This window comes from Argiope bruennichi, chromosome 2, assembly GCF_947563725.1.
Source record: "Argiope bruennichi chromosome 2, qqArgBrue1.1, whole genome shotgun sequence".
NCBI classification, from domain to species: domain Eukaryota; kingdom Metazoa; phylum Arthropoda; class Arachnida; order Araneae; family Araneidae; genus Argiope; species Argiope bruennichi.
Window position 1 is genome coordinate 51127439 of NC_079152.1, and position 24429 is coordinate 51151867.

At 33.4% G+C, this 24429-nt stretch overlaps 1 protein-coding gene across 2 annotated transcripts in view; it reads right to left on the minus strand.

The window, feature by feature from the left end:
* Nucleotides 1-1034: 1034 nt before the first annotated feature.
* The window catches only part of LOC129960708 (peptide methionine sulfoxide reductase MsrA-like), a 29013-nt gene continuing 5618 nt past the window's right edge, over nt 1035-24429 (minus strand). For both annotated transcript variants that reach the window (XM_056074286.1, XM_056074278.1), the window contains exons 2-4: nt 9503-9754; nt 6303-6432; nt 1035-1371 (exon numbers count right to left, since the gene is read on the minus strand). In XM_056074286.1, the coding sequence (XP_055930261.1) occupies nt 1210-1371; nt 6303-6432; nt 9503-9754 (544 nt within the window). In that variant the 3' untranslated portion in view covers nt 1035-1209. The remainder of the gene's footprint in view (nt 1372-6302; nt 6433-9502; nt 9755-24429) is intronic.

The window sequence follows — 24429 nt, forward strand, 5'->3', positions numbered from 1 at the left end:
AAAATATACTACCACTATAAGATAAATATATATATATATAATATAAAATAAGCTACCTATATACATTTTTTTTTTTTTTTTTTGCTTTTCTTCAAAAAAGCAATCTTGCCACGATAAGGGTTAATTTATATTTTGTAATTAAATAAAATTATATCCTGCTTAGAACTTTAGTTATGGATATCAACCTTTTTTTCTAAAGTAAAATTTTGCTTTCCCCTTTAAAATAAGAAATTACTGAGTAAACTCATTAAATGAGATTTCTGTACAAAAAAAAAATTTTTTTTTAACTGTATTTTAAAAACCTGAAGTCTAGCTAATTATTTTTAAAAAAAATCCCCCCTTCTTAGAAATTGTTATTTTTAATGAATTTTTAAATCTAACTATAAAATTAAATAGAATTATATGCAGCTTTCTTTTAAGATTTGGATGATATATTAACAGAAAAATTTGTTCTTTATATCATTAAGACAAGAGAGTAAATTAAAGTCAGTATTAGTATGGCTCCAAATGAAATTGTTTTTCTGTATAATTAGTATACCCTTTATCATCTCTCTTGCATCTTTTAAGATGAGAAGTCAAAATGTATATTTATATATATACATATACATACAGAAATGGAATAATAATTAATAGCATACAAGTTTTGAGTGGATGAATAAGCAATTGAAACAATTTGGAAACTTCAGTGAGGTGAAGGGAACTATTAGAATTACTTTGACACACAGCAATCTTTATACAATTTCCAAGTGCATCCCCCACTCCATTTTCCCCATCACTGTGAAGGAATTTGAAGCTGTTTCAAAAATTTGAAATAAAATAGTTTTTATAGGATAAAACAGCATATATTTCCTTGCATAATTATGGTGTTGATTGATTATAGCTTTAATGGGAATGGTAAAATCATAAAAGAATAAAGAATTTACCTGTTAGTTGCTCTCCAGCAATTGTAAATTCCACACGACGAATTACTATGTTCTTAGGAATGGAATAGAGCTTCAGACTCTTGTTTAGGAGCGCAGGATTTTGTGTATCTGTACATACCAAAGTTTTTTATTCTAAAAGATTTCGTAAAGTAAAATAATGTAAAAACTAAAAATATTCATGTACATTTTCTTCTCATAACACATATTATACAGTATTTAGCGAGTCATTGACCTCTGAAACAGTTTGAGCAAATGTGAATCATAAATATTCAGGTGCCGTAGTACACTACAAACCAACGGCTTTCTTTACAAAATTCCAGCCCACTTGAATGACAGTTCGGATGAAAGGTTCGACAGTTGGAGCTTTGTGTTCTCCGGTCATGTGATTCCGAACATATTGGAGCTGCTCTTCCGTCAGTTCAGACAAATATTCATCTTTTTCCATGTCCTGGAAACATAAAAAAGTTATTAAAGAATCTTAGTCTGTTAGGTTTTTACTGCTAAAAGAAAGCAGATAAATAAAAGAGAAAAGAAGGGGAAAAAATTGAAAAACTTTCTTGGAAATCTGGGGGGGGGGAGAGATCCATTATTTTCACACACACACACACACACAAACTATTCAAGGCAGCAATTATCTATAAGTATAAATAATGACTCATAATATAACTGAAAAGAAATAATAATCATATATACTTTTTACTAATACAGTCTTTATAATCTTTATTAACAATGAATTTGTGTATTTTTGATGTCTCTTCACTTTAGACATTATGTTGTGGCAATTGGGCAATGATATAGCTGATGAGTAGAAATGTATATTTCGGATTTTTTTGCCAATTTTCAATTGATCAAAAATTATGCAAGATTTGGCATTTGTTGATAACTTTACAGATGAGTATTTGTTGTTATTGTTTCTGATCTGTTGAAGAAACCAAATATCTCTAAAAAGTCCAAAAACAATAGCAGATCCCTTAAAATCTCAAAAATAGTAAAATTTAACATTTAAGAATATGATTGGGTTAGGCTTGATCTGCCTTGCACCAAGGACATTCAGCAAAGATCCTCTGGCCGTGTTGGAAGGTGAAGGATTTAGTATGTCCACTCAAAAACCGAGAGAGAGCCATTTGCTGTTTTCTAGCGATATCCAGGCATGAGTATTTGTGATACATCTTACAATATTTTTTTTCAGTGATGCAGTTTCGTTCTGTAATTTTTTTCAAAGTTCTTAGAGTTTTTTAAAAAAATCTGCAATATTTGAAATAATATTTTTTATTATTCATTGAAATGTAAGCCATTTTCATTTTTCTACAGAGATCTTTATTTCTGACATTACGCAATTTTTAAAATTTACATCTTTAACAAGCTTATTGAATGAAGAGATTATTATTTCCTACTATTTCACGATGTTGAATGTCAGTGAAATTACAAATACAATAGTATAAAATGCTATGAAAATCAGGTGAATAATAGTAATGCTTTTACAATTTATTTTTCTTTGTGATAATAATATGATGAACTACATACATTGAAAATCGAAATAAATAACTGAAAAGGAAGACTTCTAGAAAAAGAGAGGGAAATAACGAAATTTGAAATTTGTTCCATATCATTAGAATTTAAATTATATAAAAAAATAATTTTCATGATATTTAATTTTGGCTTCTAACCAAATCAACGAAGAAGTAAAATTTCCTGCAAACAGGGGTGTTTGTGCTCCGGGGAAACCCCGGAATTCCGGGGATTTTGAACTTCGATACCCGGAAATTCCGGGGATCGTCTTCAAAAGGAAGTAGGAATAATAATGAATTATTTATTTTGATCTGGGTAATTTTGTTTGCTTTGAAAGCAGAAAACGCAAGGTCAGTGTGTGTGGTGAAAACTTTTCCTTTCTTTCTCCAAAGGCAGTGATAATGCGTGAAAGGAGGGGGGGGGGACTTCTTTTTTGATCTTTCCTTATTGCGAGTTATGACTCATTCCCCCGGTTCTCGGACATTCTCTTCTGGATTCTTTTCGGCAAGTAGGCGCGGCAGAAAAAAAAAGGAGAAACTTCGTTCGACCAGATGTGTCATCACGTGACTCTGGGTTCAAAGGTCTTATCTCTTCTGGCGTGGCGCCAATAAGTAGAGAAAGGGGATTTTTCGCCGTATTAGCTATTTGTCATTGATCGCTTCGCAACTTTTTTTTCTCCGCTGTGTAAAATTTTCGTTTCATTTATTGATGCATGTGTAAATGTTTCGTTTCGTTTATTGAAATATTTTTTTATTTATGTACGCAAGAGAATTTCGCTATGAAATTTCTCGATATAAATAGTGATATTATACAATTAGAAGAAAGTGTCCGGAATGCATTTAGGTGGAATTCGATTGAACGGAGAGATGGTAATGGGGATACCATCGGCACATGGTGCAAGAAAATAAATGTTGCTGGACAAGCATATTGTGTTTTTTATAACTCACTGCTGAAGTATGGTGGGGAAGGATTCAAGGCTTCCACAAATCATTCTAAAACTGTGACGCACATAGAATATTCAAAGTGCATTAGACATTCAATGACTTTAAGTAATTATGCTAATTCAAAAAATACTGTTGACTTACTGGAGACTGATGCTCGGCCATTGGATACAGTGACAAGAAAAGCACGCCAAGAGGTATTAATAACTTCGTTTATCGCCGAGAATTCTCTTTCTTTCAATGTAGCTCCCAATTTAATTGAACTCTGCAAACAGTTGAGCCGCAAGGCACTAAACTCGTTGGAAATGTCCAGGATTACTGCATGTTATAAGATGAAATATGGGCTCGCAAAAACTATTAAGGAAAATATCATTAAAACTTTAAAGGAGACTTCATTTTCTCTAAATTTGGATGAAAGTACTAGCAATGCTCAAGAAAGTATACTGGCAATATTGGTGCAGTTTTATGAAAACAATCAAAATGAAGTTGTAGTTCATCATTTTGCATCTCTAAAGATGGAATCTTGCAATTCAGAAGCTGTTTTTAAAGCAGTTGTTAATACTATTGAAGATAATAATATTCCATGGGCAAACTTAATTAGTGTATTAATGGACTCATGTAACACCATGTGTGGAAAAAAAAAAGGGTGTTGAAACCAGACTACGATCAAACAAAGCACCCCACTTACTAGATATTAATGGTGACACATGTCACACAGATAATAACTGTGCAAAAAAATTTGCTTCATGTTTTGATAAATACGTAAAAGATTTGTTTGATGACATCTATTTCGATATGAAAAGCTGCAGTAAAAGAGAATTTTTTCAAAATCTGTGAATCCCTTGCCATTAAAAAACTTAAGCCCTTGAAGAGACCAGACCATAGGTGGGTGAACATTTTATGTGTTTTAGAAAGAATCAAAGATCTGTGGGATGCTCTTATTGCATTTTATTTTCACTACTTGGATAAAACTGATAAAGGGGATTATTTTTCTTATGTTGAAACTATATACAATAAAAGAAATATTTCTGCAGCTCAGAAAAAAATTGTTGAAGGGGTGTATTCTTGCTTGCATTCCCAACAACTCACAAAGAATGCTTTAGCTCGGAAAAAAAGAATACTAAAAGGGTTATTTGTTATGCAAAACAAAACTTTATTGCATATGGCATTATATTCAGCAGTATTACCAGATTTCAACACATATATTAAATTATTTGTAACAAAAAAAAAACAATATTTCATTTAATACATTCCAGTATTTATAAATTGATGGAAAAAATTTTCTGTTTTTTAATGAAGCCAGAAAATATAGAGTGCACATCTTATAATGATTTATTAAAGGTTGATGTCACAAATCCAGAATTCCATCTACCTAGCAAAGTAATATTTACTGATGCAGAAGCTTCCACTCTCCTGAAGAAATTATCAAAAAATCATCCAATAGCAAAAGAATTCCAAATTTCTCTGATGAAAGCTTATACTAATACAGCACAGCATATGAAACAGAAATTACCCCTTAAAAATTCATATCTAATTAGTTTTACAGCATTAGATCCAGAGCTAAGAGGTAAAACCAGTACAATATTAGCTTTTGAAAAATTATCATCTTTTATGTCCCATATTTTTAGTGATAATGGAAAGTCAAAAGTAGAAGCTGAAATAAGGTTATACCAGAGTGATATTGATATCACCAAAGAAATGCTCTACACATCTGATGAAAGTGGAAATCAAGTCAAGTGTACAATTGATAAATATTGGTCTAAAGTTTTTAATTTAAAAGATGATTTCACAAATGATTTTAAGTATCCTACATTGGCTAAATTGGTCAAAGCCTGAATTGGCTGCTTCCATGGCCCATTAGTGGAAAGTGCATTCAACTTAATGGATACACTTGTCACTGACTATAGAACCTCTCTTAAGATTGATTCCCTAGATGCAGTGCAGATTATTAAATATGATTTAATGGCTTCTAAAGAAACCTCATGTAAAAAATATGGCTCAAAAAATCCAATTCACAAAGATCTCTTACTGAATATGAACAGAAGTTGGAAAACATATCAAGAGGACTTAAAAACATGTATTTCAGATGAGTCATCTATAAAAGTCTCTGAAAAACCTTCTACATTAGCAGAAAAGCAAACTGCTTCTACCTCTGCATGTGCAGTTCTCGAGGAAATTTCTTCAACTGTAAATGAGGAAAATAAAAGTCAACCTTCCTGCAATTATGAAGTTCACCACAAAAGAAAGACAAGCTCACAAACATCAGAAAATAAAAAAAAAGCAGCAGAAATTAGATAATTTTTTTTAAACAATTAATTCAGGTAATTTAAAATATTTACATAAAATGTAGTAGTTTATATGTTTGAAAATTTATGGTTATTAATTTTGCAAAAAAAGTAATTCATTGAACTTTTATAATTAGGTCATTCAATACTTCATAATTGGAATTTTTCATTTCTCTCCCTCCCCCCCTTCTCGAAACTCCAAAATGTCGGTAGTAAGTCCGTAAAAGTTTCAGGGGATTTTTTGGGGTCCCACAAACACCCCTGTGCAAATCGGCGAAGGGAAACAATTATCAATCAACGAAAAAAAAAAAAAAAAAAAACGTGCGGATTTGAACTGGTTGGTTCTAAATAAATTGCTGGGGAAAAAATTACTAAGTCAAAAAATGACCATGACACATTATCGATGTAAAAGCTCATTTTAGAGAATCGGAAACGTAACAGATAAAAATAGGAAGCATTTATTGATGTCCATTGAGAATGCTTGGTTGTTGAAATACAGATACTAACCATTTTAACTATGTATGGCATACGCTTACATGGCGTGGAATATACTAGAAGACCAAGAAAAAGAAAGTGCCGATTTGTTATCTATTTATATTAGTATTTATCTCGGTATATAAAGGAAGTTTTTTGATTAATCTTACCTCTACATTTCCGTGTCCAGACAGATAACCATTTAGACGAGAGTCTCTCGTCGACGTCACTGGGTCATGTTTTGGGAGCCCTCCGTAGAAATTTCTGTGGTATGTGCGTAGAAAGTACTTTTGATGATAACTGCAATGGATAGATAATTTTAGCATGGGTTGTGGTAGAAATACGTCAAGAAAAATGAAGATCAGCAAGTAATTCCACTCACTGAAAAATCCTTGTGAAGAATTAAAAATTTATAACAAATCACCTTTTGCTGGGAAATTGGTTAATTTTAATTTCAATAAAATATTTTATACATTTTTTTGATGTTTCATGATTCTCTCAACAAAGTATTTTAAGAAACAAACTAATACAAGCATTTAGTTAAATATTGTATCATTTAAATAGTTGTACTTCTGTTTATTATCTACACGGGCCTTCCTTTTGGAATCTAGTCCCATGACATTATCGAGTCATTGTGATTTCTTACTAAAACTGCACGGATAATTAACAGAATCTTTCTTCCGTAGTTTCAACAATGAAAGGAAATCATGCGATTAAATATTTGGCGAAGGGATGGAAGTGATTTGAATTTTGTTGCGACATTAAAATCTGTTGTAGTAAATTATGCAAAAAGAGAGATTTAAGAAATATCTAAATTTTGAAAAGAATAAAATAGCACTAAAACTAATTGATCTCAATAAATAGACAATTTATTAAAGTTTATGATGATGACGTTTTTGTGAAATAATATTTTCAAAAATTAAGGCAGTAAAACGCCACAGTCTCTTTTAATTAAATATTTAAAAGGTATACTTTTCAACGTTACAAATATATTTTCCTCACATTTGATAGCTCGTACTTTTCTTTATTATTAGCAGAGATATCATTATCTGCACTAATAAAAAAAACGGATTGTGGGTGTATATATACCTGATGTTTGGCATTATACAGATCAGGACATTTTAGTTAGTTATACCAAATTTAGCACAAATATACTTTGGTAGATAGAAATATGCACCTTGGACCAATTTTTTAAAATATTAATTAATTAGAAATTAAATGGTATTTTGGCTTAAAAAAATTACTGCATAAAATTGTCTATTCGATTCTGTGAATTCTGCTTAAAGCTGCAAAAGTGCAACATTTGCAGTTTTATAATTTAAATAATTGAAACAGTAAAATTTAGTGCATTCCACAGGAACAAAAGAATTTTGCAAGTTTCAACAATCACATTTTAAATCCAATGATATAATGACATTTCTTTAAAAAGCTGAATAATCTAAAACTGATTAATGAAACCAATTCACACATATGTGAAATATCTCTATTAATAATAAACAAGTCTATGTGGTATGGGTGTATCTGTCGGTTGGCACTGTAATCCAGGCCATTTGATATAAAGTAAATAAATAATAAACTTCGGAAGTGTGAATGCGTACTTCGGCGTGATTTTAAAAAACTTGGCGAAAATATTATGTTTTTCCGTGATAACTTTTGGTGGCCTGGTGGTAAGGTCTCGTCTCGTAAGACGTAGGGTTTCAGGTTAGAGACACGATTCCATCGAAGAACCATCGTCTATTGCACGTTAAATCCCTCTGGGTCAAACGTCCTCCCTCTGGTGTGGTGCGGAGAGGGCGTGTGCCAATTCAGGTGTCGTCCTCGTCATCTGATAGTGGTTCAAAATTACGAGGTCCGTCCCAAAATAGCTCTAATGTTGCTTTACAACGGGACGTTAATATAACTAAACTAAACCGTGATAACTTTCGAAAATATTATAACTCTCAAACAGTTCTAAAACCATTATGAAATTCAAAAAATTGGTTACTTTATGATACCAATGAAATTATCCTGCATTTTTTACTAAATTTCATTTATCTTTAGAATTATTTTTGCATAATTTTCAATAATACATTTCATTGTTGCAATAAAATTCAAAACGTTTTCATCGTTTTATCAAATATTGAATTTCGTGATTTTCCCCCATTGTTGAGAAGGAAAGATTCTGTTTATTATCAATCAGTTTACGTGAGAAGTTAGAAAGTAAAACTGTAATACAGCGATACTCAACGTACAATTAGGAGATAGATTACCCAACAGATTATGCTTTTAATAGCACTATGATTTCAAGGGGTTCTACTCCATTAGAAAATTTCTTGAATACAATGAAAAGAATAGGTCAGATTCTTTATTTATGCTTAAACATACCTTTATCAGAAAACAGGAACGCCAAATCACGTATAAACGATTTAATTCAAATTAAAACTCACTAATAAGCTTTCATAAAAAAAAATTAAGGAAGAATAATATGATGGCACTATATGCTGTTTGGCAATTTAGTAAAATCTCGAAAAGCCTTATAAAATCATCCCATTTCACTTCACTGAAGTCATGTATGTTGCGAGTCCTAGCATATATTATCTGAAAAGTTATACCTCTATCAATACCAGAGTTCAGGACTTGACAACCTTTGCCCTTTAGACTTTACTAACTGACTTCTGTAGCTGAATGTCGGACCTTATGTCGACGAAATCGCCCATTTTAGTGAGAAAAGTACTTAGAATACTTCATTTAATATAAAAAGAAAACAACAATCTTTTTTCGTTTATTTTTAAATAACCAGTATTTTATGAATTATCTGATTAAAATCTGGTGAATGGTTAAAGTAAATTTAATGAAACGTAGTCAAATATTGTCCAATATGCATACTAAGAGTTGCTTTGGTACTACCAAATTAAGTGAATTCATTATAAATCACCGAGATAAACCTAATTTACAATTAAACAATTTACTTATCTAAATCTATACTTATAATAAAGATGTATGTGTGTGTGTGTTGGCTCTCTACAGGCCAGACCGTTTGACTTATACCTACCAAATTTGCCACATATATACCTTGGAGTTCTGAAATGTGCACCTTGGAGCGATTTTTTTTTTTTTTGAATTCTTAGTTATAATTTTAATTAATGAAAATTTAAGTGAAATTTCGGCATTTTTCCGCGTGAACTTCCCAAAATATTCAACATTCATTTCAAAATTTCATTTTATCTTAGGAATTAAATTTTTTGCAAATCATTGATAGTTTCACAGAATATCAATTTTGTCATTACATCTTTGTATTATTATTATTATTGGTGGAAGTCTTCAGGAAAATAATCATCTTATGCAGTGAATTCTAACTGGATGTGAAATATAAATACCATCAAGAACTTACTCCTCTGCCTCGTGAAAGATGTTCAAAGCCAGGATTTGAGTAGCCACTTGCTTTTCCAGCTCGCTTTCATGATGTTTCTTGCTGTCTTCGGCCAGTCTTCTTTGCTGCTCATCACTGTAGAAGATGGCTGACATATACTGGCGCTTCTTACAACTGCAAGGATCATGGAACTGCCAAAAAAGACGAAGCAAATCTTCGTACGAGATAATGGACGGATCATACGTTATTTCCACTGCTTCAGTATGATCATTTCTGAAACAGAATGCATTTAAAAAAAAATCTTATCGATTTCATAGCACTTTTTCTAAAAAATACAAAACATTGTTTATTCTATAGAATTTTGTTATACATGTGAAAAAATTACACTTGTAACAAAAAAAAAATGTTTTCATAAATTTAAAAAGGCAATTTTGTACTAATATTGTGAAATTTGGCGATTTTATAGTGTAGAATACTTGCACAGAATTCAATTTAATTTATATATTTTATTTAATAATCGAAATTTTCTGATTTTTCCTATTTCCTTTCTTCGAAATTGTATTACTTTTACAATCTTCTACAGTCAATTTCGAGTTTCATTGCTTAGATACTTTTGACTAAGTAGTTAATGAAATTTTGCTTTTTGAAATTCTGACCTCTCGAAACTACATTTTGGACATTAACTTTTAAAATTTATTAGTCTTCCAATAAAAAAAAAAACTCAGGTTAATTTCCCTTCCTAATAATCAAATCAACGAAATCCTTTTATATTAAAGTAAATCATACGTCCAAGAATAGTCAGAACAATCCCGAGTAAATTCATAATAAAAAATATGATATTTCATTTAGAGGAATTCTCCTTTTTATCTTTTACAATAAATAAAAAAGCTAATATGAGCATTAGTGAAATTAAAAAGTAAAAATATATTATTTATATGCTTCTGTGCTTCTTATTTGCTCCTTTTTTTTCTTTTCTTCTTTATGATTATTAGCTATATTTTAATTCTACTTTTTCCAAAAACATTGTTTAATTTTTATTTCTTGTTCTAAAATTCCTAACCTCTAGATGCGCGTCCTTTGCTTACACATCGTAGTTTTGAGCAGGTCAAATATTAACCTGCTGCTTTATGTTGTTGTACTTGTGGTGAAAGCTTATAAGCCAGTTAACAACTATGCTGCAAGAGCAATTGCTTTTGTATCATGGTCATGTTACTGGACTGCAAACCACAAGGATAGTCTGTGGTGAAAGCTTATAAGCCAGTTAACAAGTACGCTGCACGAGCAATTACTTTTGTATCATGGTCATGTTACTGGACTGCGAACCACAAGGTCCCAGGTTCTATCCTCGCTCATCGCAATCCACACACACTATCTCTTCTCCAGAACTTTCTAGTCAAAAGCCAAATTCATCATAAATATATAAAGTGTATCCAAGTAGCCAATGAAAGGCTGCGTGCAAAAGACACGGTGTATCAATTTATACTTGATAGATTTTCAAATTTTTTTACTCAAAATTCATGAAATCTACAAAATAACCATCGGGAGTGCTCTCTAAAATTTTCGCGCATACTCTTTAATAATTTAATGCCACAGAACACCTTGCATTAGCGTATAATAGTTACGAAATATTTACTTTTGGAACGAATTTAGCATTATTCCTGAATGTATCGTGTCATCCTTGGCAAGTTATTTGGCGATTAATCGCTGGCAAGCCGTTAATAGTTTCCAAAAATCGAATTTGTGCTTCAGACGTTTTTCTCAACCGATTGAAACAAAAATTTGACACAAAACTGCACTTGCAGTCACGAAATCCCATACCAAATGTGATATATTTAAGTCATTGCATTTTTGAATTATCTGTATCTGAAAATGTAAACTGACAGATGGTCAATCCTTAGTTAGATATAGCTCAAAATTTGATAGGTGTCTACACTATAGATGCTAAATCTTATCTATCTAGCTCCCTTTCTTTTGTATTAATAGCTTATATTCGAAAAGATGGACTTACTCTGAACAGATTTTACTCAAAATTTGATAGATTTGTGGCGATCCTGCTTCCATCAAAATGACTGTATTCGAAAAACTATTTTCCTAACTGCGCACCGGAAGTACGAAGCAGTTATCTACGATCAAGCGCGCAAGCTGTGCGAATTAAAAAGATCAATTTCCGGTCTTTCACAAAAAAATCTGTTGTCTGTCGATGTGTTAGCGTTAAAAATTAAAAGATGTTTATTTTTATATAAAAAAGGTCGTCGCTCATTCTTTATGTGTGGATGTAACTTAACTATCCCAATTTGCAACCTTCTCCACTAAAACATCCCACATTTGGTGACTCGAAAAGTGAAAGGATAACTTTCCCAGTTTTCTTTATGCATTAAATGGCGCCATAGCGCATTTCTTCCTAATGGCGGTAAGCGTATCGTTGAATATTGTTTCTATTTTCACAGCCTAAATAATTTCCATCGGAACTTCTGTTATATAATTTGGATTAGCATTTTCATATTATTTACTCTGATTATCAGTATATTATTTGTATTTTCGTATTTCAAAGCAGTTTTGTGAAATTATATTTATAACGTGCCTTTGATTTCTTGAATAAAACATGCCAGGAGATACTCCAAATTCCGCCAACAACGACGCAACAGTTTCTCGTGTTGGCGTCAAACTTCCGCCTTTCTGGAAAGCTAACCCTGCATTATGGTTTGTTCAACTTGAGGCGCAATTCGCCTTGGCGGGAATTACTGCTGACGATACAAAATTTAATCATGTTATTTCTGCCGTTGATTCTGATATTTTGAATTGTGTAAGCGATATAATATTGAAACCTCCTGATACTGATAAATATCCAACATTAAAAAAACGTTTAATTGAGTTGCATTCTGAAAGTGAAGCGTCGAAAATACGTACGCTGCTACAAGGCCTAGAACTTGGCGACCAACGACCATCTCAGTTATTAGCTCGTATGAAAACATTGGCGGGCGATACTGTTGGCGAGCCACTCTTAAAATCTCTTTGGCTCGGAAGACTGCCAAACAGCACACAAACTATTTTAACTGCTTTGAATGAAGATTTAGCTGGTTTAGCATCAGTTGCAGATAAAATAAATGATTTGGCTGGCCATTCAAACATTAATTCCGTTACTCCTCAATCTTCGAATAATCAAATAGCCCAACTTGAAAAACAAGTCGCCCATTTGACGACTTTAGTTGGCGAGCTTACTACAACAATGCGCCAATCACGCTCTCAAAGCAGAAATAGAAATCGACCTTTTAAAAATAGTCGTAGTTGCTCTCGTGATCGCTTAAAAAAATATAAAGAACCTGCTGATGGCATTTGCTTTTATCATACAAATTTTGGCACAAAAGCAAAAAAATGTAGTTTGCCTTGCTCTTTCAAGAATTCGGGAAACTAAATCGGCGGTCGTCCACTGGCCTTGGCCACGATCGCAAAATTAATAGAATTATGCTGGCCGATAAAGTTAGTAAATGGAAATTTTTAGTGGATACAGGCGCAGACGTATCTGTTTTACCAAACAATTATGCTCCTAAAGCTGATTCCCCTAATGAATTACTCCTCTTAGCTGCTAATGGCACAAAAATAGCTACTTTTGGTAAAAAACGCCTTACGCTAGACTTAAATTTACGGCGAAATTTTACTTGGTCTTTCATAATTGCAAATGTGAACCAACCAATTATAGGTGTTGATTTTTTAAAACACTATAATCTTTTGGTTGATGTTAAAAGTGGTTGTTTGATTGATGGCATAACTAAATTAACCACTCAAGGCAAATATACAAACACAGATTCATTAACTTCTGGTATATCCATTTTGCTTGGTGATTCAGAATTCTATGACATTTTATCGCAATTCCAAGACCTCACTAATCCATCTCAACCAACAAAAAGCAAAGTATCAACTAAAATACATCACTTTATTGAAACAACTGGTCAACCAGTATTTTCGAGACCTCGTCGCTTATCTCCCGAGTTGCTAAAAATTGCACGTCAGGAATTTGAATTTTTAATGTCTCAAGGTATTATCCGTCCTTCTAGTAGCCCATGGGCAAGTCCTCTACACATGGTGAAAAAGTCTAATGGAGAATGGAGACCGTGTGGCGACTACCGTCGTTTAAATTCAATTACCGTTCCTGATAGATACCCAGTTCCTCATATTCAAGATTGCACTCAAATGTTTTTCAATAAAACCATTTTCTCCACCCTGGATTTGATCCGAGCTTATCATCAAATTCCTATTAACCCAGCGGACATTCCCAAAACAGCAATCACAACCCCATTTGGTCTTTTTGAATATGTTTATATGCCCTTTGGTTTAAGAAACGCGGGACAAACCTTTCAACGTTATATACATCAAGTTTTGTCAAATTTAGATTTCTGCATTCCTTATTTTGATGACATACTGATCGCATCAAATAATGTAGAACAGCACAAACAACATTTAAAAACAGTATTTGAACGATTATCTCAGCACGGATTGAAACTAAACCCTTCAAAATGCGTCCTTGGGAAGCAATCGGTAAAGTTTCTAGGTTGTCTAATTACATCTGAAGGCGTGAAACCTTTACCGGAAAAAGTTCAAGCCATTTCTGATTTTCCCAAACCTCAAAATATATCTGAGCTAAAGCGTTTCTTGGCCATGCTCAATTTTTACCGTCGATTTTTGCCTCATGCCGCTCAGACTCAAGCTAGCCTACACGAACTTTTAAAAAACTCTAAAAAGAATGATAAGCGACTTGTTCCTTGGACTGACCTCACTACAGAAGCTTTCGAAAAATGCAAATCTGATATTGCAAATGCATCTACTTTGAACTTCCATTCACCTAACCAGCAATTATCTATCATGGTTGATGCTTCAGACTCAGCCATCGGATCTGTCCTCCATACAACTACGTCTAATGGTCAACAACCTCTAGCATTTTATTCCCGAAAACTTACGCCCTCAGAACGTAAATACAGTACGTATGATAGGGAACTTTTGGCGATATATGCAACTATCAAACATTTTCGACACTTGTTGGAAGGTCAAAATTTCATAATATTTACAGATCATCGACCTCTTACTTTTGCTTTCACCAAAAAATCTGACTCTTCTTCTCCAAGACAACTAAGATACCTTGATTTCATTGCACAATTCAGCACCGACATCAGGCACGTATCGGGCTCAAAAAACGTTGTAGCTGATACCTTATCTCGTATTAATGAAATACAGTTACCAAAAATAGACTTTTCTGCCATGGCGGAAGCACAAGCATCTGATGAAGAACTTCAGACTATTTTGGCAAAGAATGAACTGTCACTTTGTTTAAAACCTCTCTCAACCGACCCCAATTCATCTAAACTTTACTGTGATGTCAAGCAAAACAAAATTAGACCTTACGTCCCAGAAATTTTCCGAAAGAAAGTTTTTCTATCTTTGCACAATATTTCCCACCCAGGTATCCGTGCCACTAAACATTTGATTTCAGAGAGATTCTTTTGGCCGTCCATGCAAAAGGACATTTCAAATTTCACCCGTTCATGTCTAGATTGCCAAAAATCTAAAATAGCTAGACACACCAATAGTCCTCTTAAATCTTTTCAATTACCTGCAGCCAGATTCGATCATGTTCATCTAGATCTCGTAGGACCTCTTCCACCTTCAAACAATTGCGAATACCTACTTACCTGCATAGATCGTTTCACACGATGGCCTGAGGCAATTCCCATTCCTGATATTTCTGCTGAAACTGTTGCGCGTGCATTCATAACTCATTGGATCTCACGCTTCGGTTTGCCTTCAATAATCACGACAGATCAAGGACGACAATTCCAAAGCAACTTGTTTTCTTTGCTCAGCAAACTCTTGGGTGTCCAAAAGATCCGAACGACCCCATACCACCCAAAAAGCAATGGAATAGTCGAGCGATTCCATCGATCTCTTAAACAAAGCCTCCGATGTCATGCATCTACGAAATGGACCGAATCAATTCCTTTGGTTTTGCTCGGACTCCGAACCGCATTAAAAGAAGATCTACAGTGCACATCGGCCGAACTAGTTTATGGCTCAACCCTTAAACTACCACCGGATTTTTTTGAATCCCCTTCAATTAACGTCGAGCCTCATGAGTTCCTAATAAATTTACGGACCTTGATGGATCAACTTAAACCTGTTGCTACTGCACCTCATGACACCAAGAAAGTATTCGTTCATCCAGCTCTGGACACTTGCTCACATGTGTTCGTGCGCCACGATGCTGTTAAAAAACCTTTACAAGCGCCATACGATGGACCATACCTCGTACTCAAACGAACTGATAAAATGTTCACAATTGAAAAGAACGGCAAACAGTCCACGATCAACATTGATCGCTTAAAGCCTGCGTTCTTCGAGAACTCTCACCAGTCCTCTGCACCAGCAATATCACCACCAGTTGCAGTTCCGACTTCACCAAAACCAGTACCTGAACTGTCTCCATCGAGTCCTGTGTCACCTACAAATTCTACTCCAGTACCTTATGTGACCAGATCTGGCCGACGAGTTCGCTTCAACACTCGTTACCTCTAACTTCAGTGCCTGCTGCACTACTAGAGGGGGGAGTACTGTGGCGATCCTGCTTCCATCAAAATGACTGTATTCGAAAAACTATTTTCCTAACTGCGCACCGGAAGTACGAAGCAGTTATCTACGATCAAGCGCGCAAGCTGTGCGAATTAAAAAGATCAATTTCCGGTCTTTCACAAAAAAATCTGTTGTCTGTCGATGTGTTAGCGTTAAAAATTAAAAGATGTTTATTTTTATATAAAAAAGGTCGTCGCTCATTCTTTATGTGTGGATGTAACTTAACTATCCCAATTTGCAACCTTCTCCACTAAAACATCCCACAGATTCCCTAAAATGTGGTGTAAAGACGTTATACCAAATTTCAACCGCCTAGCTTAAAACGTTTGTGGGTTATCTATGTCACAGATAGACAAACGGACATTTTACAGAAATGTGTGCAAGAAGGTCTAAAACCTAGAAATTCGTCAAAATTTTGAGTTCTTTGACGATTATTATACTTTTCCTGTACTTATGTATAAGAGTAAGTAAAAAGGGAGAAAGAAAAGAAAAAGAAGAAAATGCCCTTATTTTAGTTTGGAAGCAAAGGAAAAAATTGCAATATTTTTTTGCTCTTCCTGGATAATTATCAGTATCGTCAAAATTCAGTAAAACAGTTTATTGCATCTTTTAAAATAAAAGAAGGAAAGATACAAATTATACCTCTTTTCTTCTTATTGAGATATAATCTAAGTGAGACCTTGAGATATGTTTTGCGCTTGTTACACTTTCCCTTCCAAGCTATTTATTGTATTTCGAGCCACTTAACATTTGTTTTCTATATTTTATACTCTTCCTGAAACATAAAATGTGAAGACAGAAATTACGAAAGACTATCATTGCAGAACAATTACTGTTTTCAATATAAGCCACTAACAATGTAAACATAAAAGAAAATTGCACTGAGTTTTAAGTTCTTAAAAGGACAAAGGAATTCTCTTTCCTCTTCTTTTAGAAAAACAGAAAGATTTTCTGTAAATTGCCTTGATCAGACATGTTTTCTTTTATCAATCGAAGTGACACTGACAAAAAGAATATGTTGATACTTAAATCGTTAGTGAAATGTGTAATCAACGGCAATTCAAATTGATAGAATACTAAAAAAATACCCGAAACTGCATTACTTGTGAATGACACCTTATGAATTTCTAAACAACTTTAGGCCTCGAAACAGTTCCATAAAATGAAATGATTTTCGAACGAAGTAACGAAAAATTGATGCGAATTTAGCAATCTCTCTATACATATATAATCGTAACGTAGAAAGTAACGAAATTTTTGAATTTACTTATCCTTTCTGTAAAGGAAGCAGTTGATTTTTTTTATTATTATTTATTTCTGTATTGTTTACAATTTATTTCTTGAAGGAAACAGGTAAAATCTACCAATAATTTTCCTCCCTTTAGAGATGATTCTTTCTTTTGGTCAAGCTGAACCACACAATTGTGATTATAAAAAATCTTGATAATGATTTGCTGATAATGATTCAGCCAGAAATAAATTGGAAAATGAGTATGAGGAAATAAATATTGTCGTACCCAAAGAGTCCTCAAATGAACTCTTTTCTATTGTAAGCATATATAAAGAAAAAATTAACCGACAATTAAACATTTCAATTATGAAACCTACTGTGCGGGTTGGGGTTCGAACTCACAACGTTAGGGTTCATAGTCGAGTAACATAACCACTAGACAAAAGAGTACTCTCTTCTCCGGAAGTTGTTATCTGGCTTATAATATTACCACCACAACAGTCCCCCACCAGTGAGTCGGTAGAGTTTATAGCGCCAGTTATGGCGAGCGACGAACGTTGATATCTCGCCAAGTGTTATGGCGGCGACGGCGAGTGTGTGTGAGTGGTTGCTGCAGGTAGATGGAGCCACGACAGCAGAATGAATTATTCGGTTGTTCAGAATCAGGGTCACCAATGTGCGGGTTGGGGTTCGAACTTGCAACGTTAGGGTTCGTAACCGAGTAACAAAGCCACTAGACAAAAGTATACACTCTTCTCCGGAAGTTGTTATCTGGCTTATAATATTACCACCACACTACTCTACAAGGGGAAAATTATCTTTACGATGCAAGATCGAGTTTGTGCTGCACAACGGTTAAACTTTGAAAGAATTATAATATACCTGTCACAACGGACGTAATATGGGAGAATATAACCCCGATGTGATATTACGTATCATTTTCTTTATTTGATATACCTACTAAAAGACTACTTGAAGAAATCGCAGAAGAATTAAGCAAACTTAATGATATAGAAATCACCGAAATGGTTCGATTTTTTAAAGCAAAATGAGACTCGAGAAATTTCACCTGTTCTTATCCCCATTCTTGGAACTTCCTTGCCAGATTCAATGAAAATCTGGTTCACAAATCAAAAATTCCAACCTTTTATCGATTGTTCAAGGTAACTTGCAAAAATTTTTTGTTTTGTCCACGCGACAAAAACTTGCGATAGAGCAAGAGTATGTCATCTACTGCGGATGAGGGTGAATGTCAGAATCACCAAAAATATATCAATTGTCAAGGTGCGCACCCAGCTATGATGAAGGTTTGTCCCTTAAACATTAAAGAACAACAGATATTGGAACTGAAGAGTCGAAATCACATAATAACCAGTGAGGTTCATTGAAATTTTAATCAATCAACATCCACAAATTATTCTGCAGCCACCAAAGGATATGCATTCAATTATCGAGATAAAAAACAATGACAAAATAGTCGTATTAAACTATTAATGAAAAAATGGCACAGCAATAAAAAGCTTTCTTCGAAATATTTGAAAAAAACAGTCGAGATTCTTCAAGAAAAATTTTCTTACACATTTTACAGGAGTAAAAAGCTGACTCGCCGATTAGAATAAAAAAAAGCACTTTAAAAACCTGGCCGAATCTAACGGTGTTTCGATGCAATTGGATGCAAGTATCTATGGTGAAAAATATAGAACTTTCTCATCTTTAATTTGACTTTCTACTTTTTTTTCCCTTCTTATTCAATCTTCAAAGTTCTCTGTGCTTTTTCTGTTTTTCATGTGTATTTAACATTTTCTGAATGGCATTTATTCAGTGGAATCACAGAGACCTTAAAAATAAAAATAAAAAATTAGCTTAACATTCATTCTTCTTCTAAATAAGAATTCTGCATCTTTCAGGAAACTTTTCTTAATTCAAAAGATCATCTCCCCAATTCTACCAAAACTTATTTTCATTCATACAGACCAAGTCGTCCTGGCGGAGGTATAGTTATAGGTATTCCCAAGACGGCATCTGGAAAAATTATTCTGAAAAGAATTCCTTATATCATTAACTTAGAAATGTTAGCAATTGAAGTTGTCTACAATGATGTAAAATTTTAATGTCATAAATTTATATGCTCCTCAAGGCCTTAATATAGCCAATACGAAAGCCTCTTTTGATTCATTTTCCGATCCTGTTTTCATGTTAGGTGACTTTAAACTATACCACCCTTTATGGGGTTTAAATGGATCTACCCCAGTTAACAACAATTTCATTGGCTGGCTACAAAACTCCAATTTCATTCTCCTCAATTCTTTTAACCCTACTCATACCGCTTATTCCGGTAAGACATTTTTTACTTGATCTCACATTATGCTCAGCATCCATTTCCCATCAAGTTCAATGCTACGTTTCAGATTCGAATTTCGAAAGCGATCATAGTCCAATCTTAAAAGCATAGTCAGATTTAGGAAAAATATTCAGAAAACGATTGATTGGAATAGTTCTGAAATAATCTTTAAAAATGTTATCGATAAAAAAATAGTCTTGATTCATTAATGAGCAATTGATTCAATAATTAAGGTAGAGAACGCCCTGTATGGCATTAGATACAATATTCTGAATACAACCTTTGGAATTAATAATTTTTACTTACTCACGTCGATCGAATTTAAATTTTTTGATGATTAGAATACTTTCTCTATACTTCGTACATGAGAAAATAAAAATTATTCTTTTCATCGTAAATTTTACATTTTATTTGTATTTCTCTTTTATGCTAGTAATGAATTGTAAAAAAAGTCAATGCAATTTTTACTTTCACGTATACAGAATATAGAGAAAGAACTGTAATCGTCAAAAACTTCAAAATCGAGATTTTGATGAATCGTCACATTTCAGATTTCCCTGAGAACGAAAGATATATCTTTGGAATTATGTCTATCTCCTGATTGTGACAAAGATAATTCAAAAACGCTCTGAAGTAGACGGGTTAAATTTCGTATAGGTCTTTATATTGCCGCATTGAAAAGAGGCAGTCGACTCTCCATGGCCAAATGGTCATAGCACTGATCTCATAATCAAGGGATCGTAAATTCGAATCCCGCTCACAGTCTGTGCAAATATTTAATTCCTTGATTTTATGTTTCCCTTTATTTCATGTTCCAGAAGATTCTGGACATTTCTTTAGTTTACCAGACTTAATGTCTCCAAAAAAGTATTCTGGAACTTTCCCTCTTAGTATAAAAGCAGAAGATCTGTCAGTCACTGTGTTTTGAGTTCAGAGTTGAGTTAATAAATTGGTTTAGCTGTACTTCTTGTGTGTACCATTGAGTTCCACACTAAAGAACCTACGTGACAATATCAAGTTTATAGATTTCTGTTGAATTATGATCGAAATCCATTCAAGTAGAAGTGTGTCTATCCGGCTGTCCGAATGGGAGTTAACACGGTAACTTTAAAAAGAAGAGGAATCGATGGATAAATTTTGGTACGCAGATAAACAATATATTTAACTGAAATATCAATTTAAAAAAATATCAAATATTTTATTATTTAACATATTTAATTACTGAACAGTCTTCTTCATAAAGCCATTTTCATTTTGTTGCTAAGTTCAATCTTTGTGAAATAATATAGATCTCTATATTTGCATAAAATATTCGTTTTATGTTGTATATATACAGAAAGAGAGATAGACTCTACATATTATATATACAATATTATATGATCAAATTTTCGGGTACCCTTAAACTCCTCCAGTGCCTTTCTTTATCCGAGATTATATTCTTGAACAGATAGAAAAATTGTTTTTACATGGATTTCGTTCAAATTGCGATAGAAATATACAACTTTGGTGCCTTCCATAGGCCAAATTTGATTTGTTTAGCTCAAAGCATTTTTGAGTTAGCATACAGCAGGTAAAAAAAAGTATTGGCAATTGCATCTTAATGGGCGTATTTAAAATAATGTGTTCCTAATCGCAAATTAAAGTATAAAATAGATATTAGAATGCATTTTGTTAGGAATTTATTTTAAAATTTATTTATTTGTACTATCAGTTTACCTGCTAAGAATAAAAATATGCAAGACGAAGGTAAAAAAAGTATTGGCTAAGTGCCAAGAATCATTGTATTGAAAGCACGTGATTTTAGGAAAGAATACATATTTTCCTAAAATCACGTTGATCTGTTGAACTTCTGGGTCATTTTTATTCAACGCTGGTTAAAATGTCTACAAAATCGAAAGAGTGATGTGAGTATAAAAAACAACATTATCCGTCTTAGAAATGATGGCTTAACATATCGCGAAATTAGAAATCAACTGCAAATTAGTTTATTCACGGTCAGAAGTGTCGTCAAAAAATTCCAAGAAACGGGATCAGCAAAGTATAAGGTCAGAACTGGGTGGCCTCGAATATTTTCCACAAGGGAGAAACGCGACATTCTCAGAGAAGTAAAAAAAGAACCCAAAAATAAGTGCGCCTCAGTTGGCCCAACACAAGCGGCAAATACTTCTCAAAAAATATTTAGCGTCCAGACAATTCGAAATGTTTTACACGAAAGTGATTATTATGGAAGAGCAGCTAGAAAGAAGCCTTTCATTTCTGAAAAAAAAAAAAAAAAAAAAAACAGGAAACTTTGGATTTCGCAAAAGCTAATATTGATCGGCCAGACGAATTTTGGAATAAAGTCATTTTAGAATGAATCGAAATTCAATATTTTTGGAAGTGATGGAAGACGATATGTATGGAGAAAGCGGAATTCTGAATTTGAAATACGAAATGTAATAGTTACTGTGAAACATGGAGTGGGGAGAGTCTTGGTGTGGGGCTGTATGGCAGCGAATGGAGTCGGTAATTTGCATTTTATTGAAGGTAAAATGACAGCACTTACGTACATCGAAATATTTCGCTGTAATTTAAAGGCGAGAGCACAAAAACTTGGGTTTGTGTATGCTTGGGTCGTTTATCTTTCAGCAAGACAACGACACCAAGCATACGGGAATGGTTACTCTACAATGCACCTCGCCAGTTAAAAACACCACCTCAGTCTCCGGACCTTAACCCAATCATAAATTTATGGCACCAATTCGATTTAGCTGTTAGGAAACATAAAATATCATCTAAAGAGAATCTGAAAAGTATACTCCTCCAAGAACGGCAGAATATACACAATGATAACACGAAAATGTTGGTTTTGTCAATGAAGAATAGATTACAAGCAATCATAAAGGTTAAAGGTATGCATACAAAGTATTGAATATGACCTGTATTTATCTACACTTCGATGTTTCATTTTGCCAATACTTTTTTGACAAGCTTATTGCCGCTTTTGCTCCATTTTTTTTTTTTTTTTGAAAACCTTATTAAGATGAAAGTTCTATTTTATTTTGAGTTTTTATTATCTTTTTTCTTCATTATATTATGCTTAAATTATCGGACATTTTCTGTGTTAAGTAATATGTTTAAATATAAGCAATTGCCAATACTTTCTTTACTCACTGGATTTGCAAACGAACAGAAAAACAGAGGTAATTCTAAAAGATTCTAGAAGATAAAGAAGTAGATAAAAAGCACAGATTCTTGTTTTCAGATTCACACGCAGAAGAGTTTTGTGCTTTGTAATATAATAATAATAAAATTTTTTAAATTTTTTTTTTCTTCTTCTTTTTTTTTCCCACAAACTGAAAGCAAAATTTGACCAAGATTGCAAATCATATTTCATTTATTTGTCATTACTTTATGGATCATCGCGTTTACATGTAAGCGAAACTGCAGACAGACAGATGGTGAACTTTCACAAATTTCATTCAAAATTTGATATAAATTTACAACATACATTCTAAAACTGCATGTGAAACTTCATTTACTCAAGTCGCTGCGTTTTTGAGTTATAGTATTTACATGCATGCGGAAATACAGATCGACAGACGATCAACCCCAATGACAAATTTGACTCAAAATCCCATACGAATCTACACTTTAGAGGCTTATATTAAGGCACTTCCTTAAACTTGCTTTAGGTGCTAAATAGAATTTTATCTTTTTACGTTTACTAATTACTTACGTTTACGATGTGTGTATACTTCAATTCGGACAACCAGTAAGACTTTCTATTGAAAGATTTCGTTCAAAATTTAATGGAAATCTACATATCTCACAAATTTCATCCATCAAACGTTTTTTTAATTATGTTGTTGCTGTTTCTTATGGCACTTGCCACGGACAAGCTCGCTGTTTGAAGACATCCGATTTAAGCCTAAGGGGGAGCGCCTCTTGTTTTTATCGTAGAACCAACTAGGGCCAAGAGTACGACTTGATTACTCACGCATCACTCATTCGCTTGCACAACCCCTTTTTACAGGAGGGCACATTCACACACCTCACAGATAGAACACAGAAGTAGAACAACCATGCCCAAACCGGGACTCGAACCCGGGACGCCCATATCACGGGAAGACGTACTACCCCTATGCCAGGACGCCGGCTTTTTTAATTATTTTGTTCATAAACAGACATACATAAATAAAAAAAATGTAGCTTTCGATATCGGAGAGGTCTGAAGCATGCAGAGATTCGTCAAAGTCTCGAATTCGAATTTTTTGGTGATTATAGTACTTTCTCGTAGTCTAGGTACTGCTTATAAGAGAAAGTAAACAGCAACGAAAAGAGCGTTAAGTGAAGACACGATAGTAACAGCTTGAAATTCGAAATCCTCGGGTTATCGTCCTCTTAATGAGGATTTCCAGCTGTGATGACCTTGCTTGAAAATTAGTATGCTCGTTAAGATGTAACGCATTGTCAGCAACGACATTATTTCCGCGTCCCTAACTATTACTGAAATTGGTTGCAGACGGTTACTTCTTATAACAGGCCAATTTTGATCTTGTTATATTTGCAATTTTGAACTGAGTTCGAATAAAATCTATCAAAATTACTTATCAAATCTGAGTAAATAAATGCTCAGTTTTGTTATTTTGTGGTCATGCTTTCATCAAATAATTTAATTATCATAAAATTAATTATTATTGAAAAATATGACTTTTAAAAGCAAGTTATAAGTTGCCATTGGACGAAACGATTTTTAAGATGAAATTTTCCTTCGAAAAA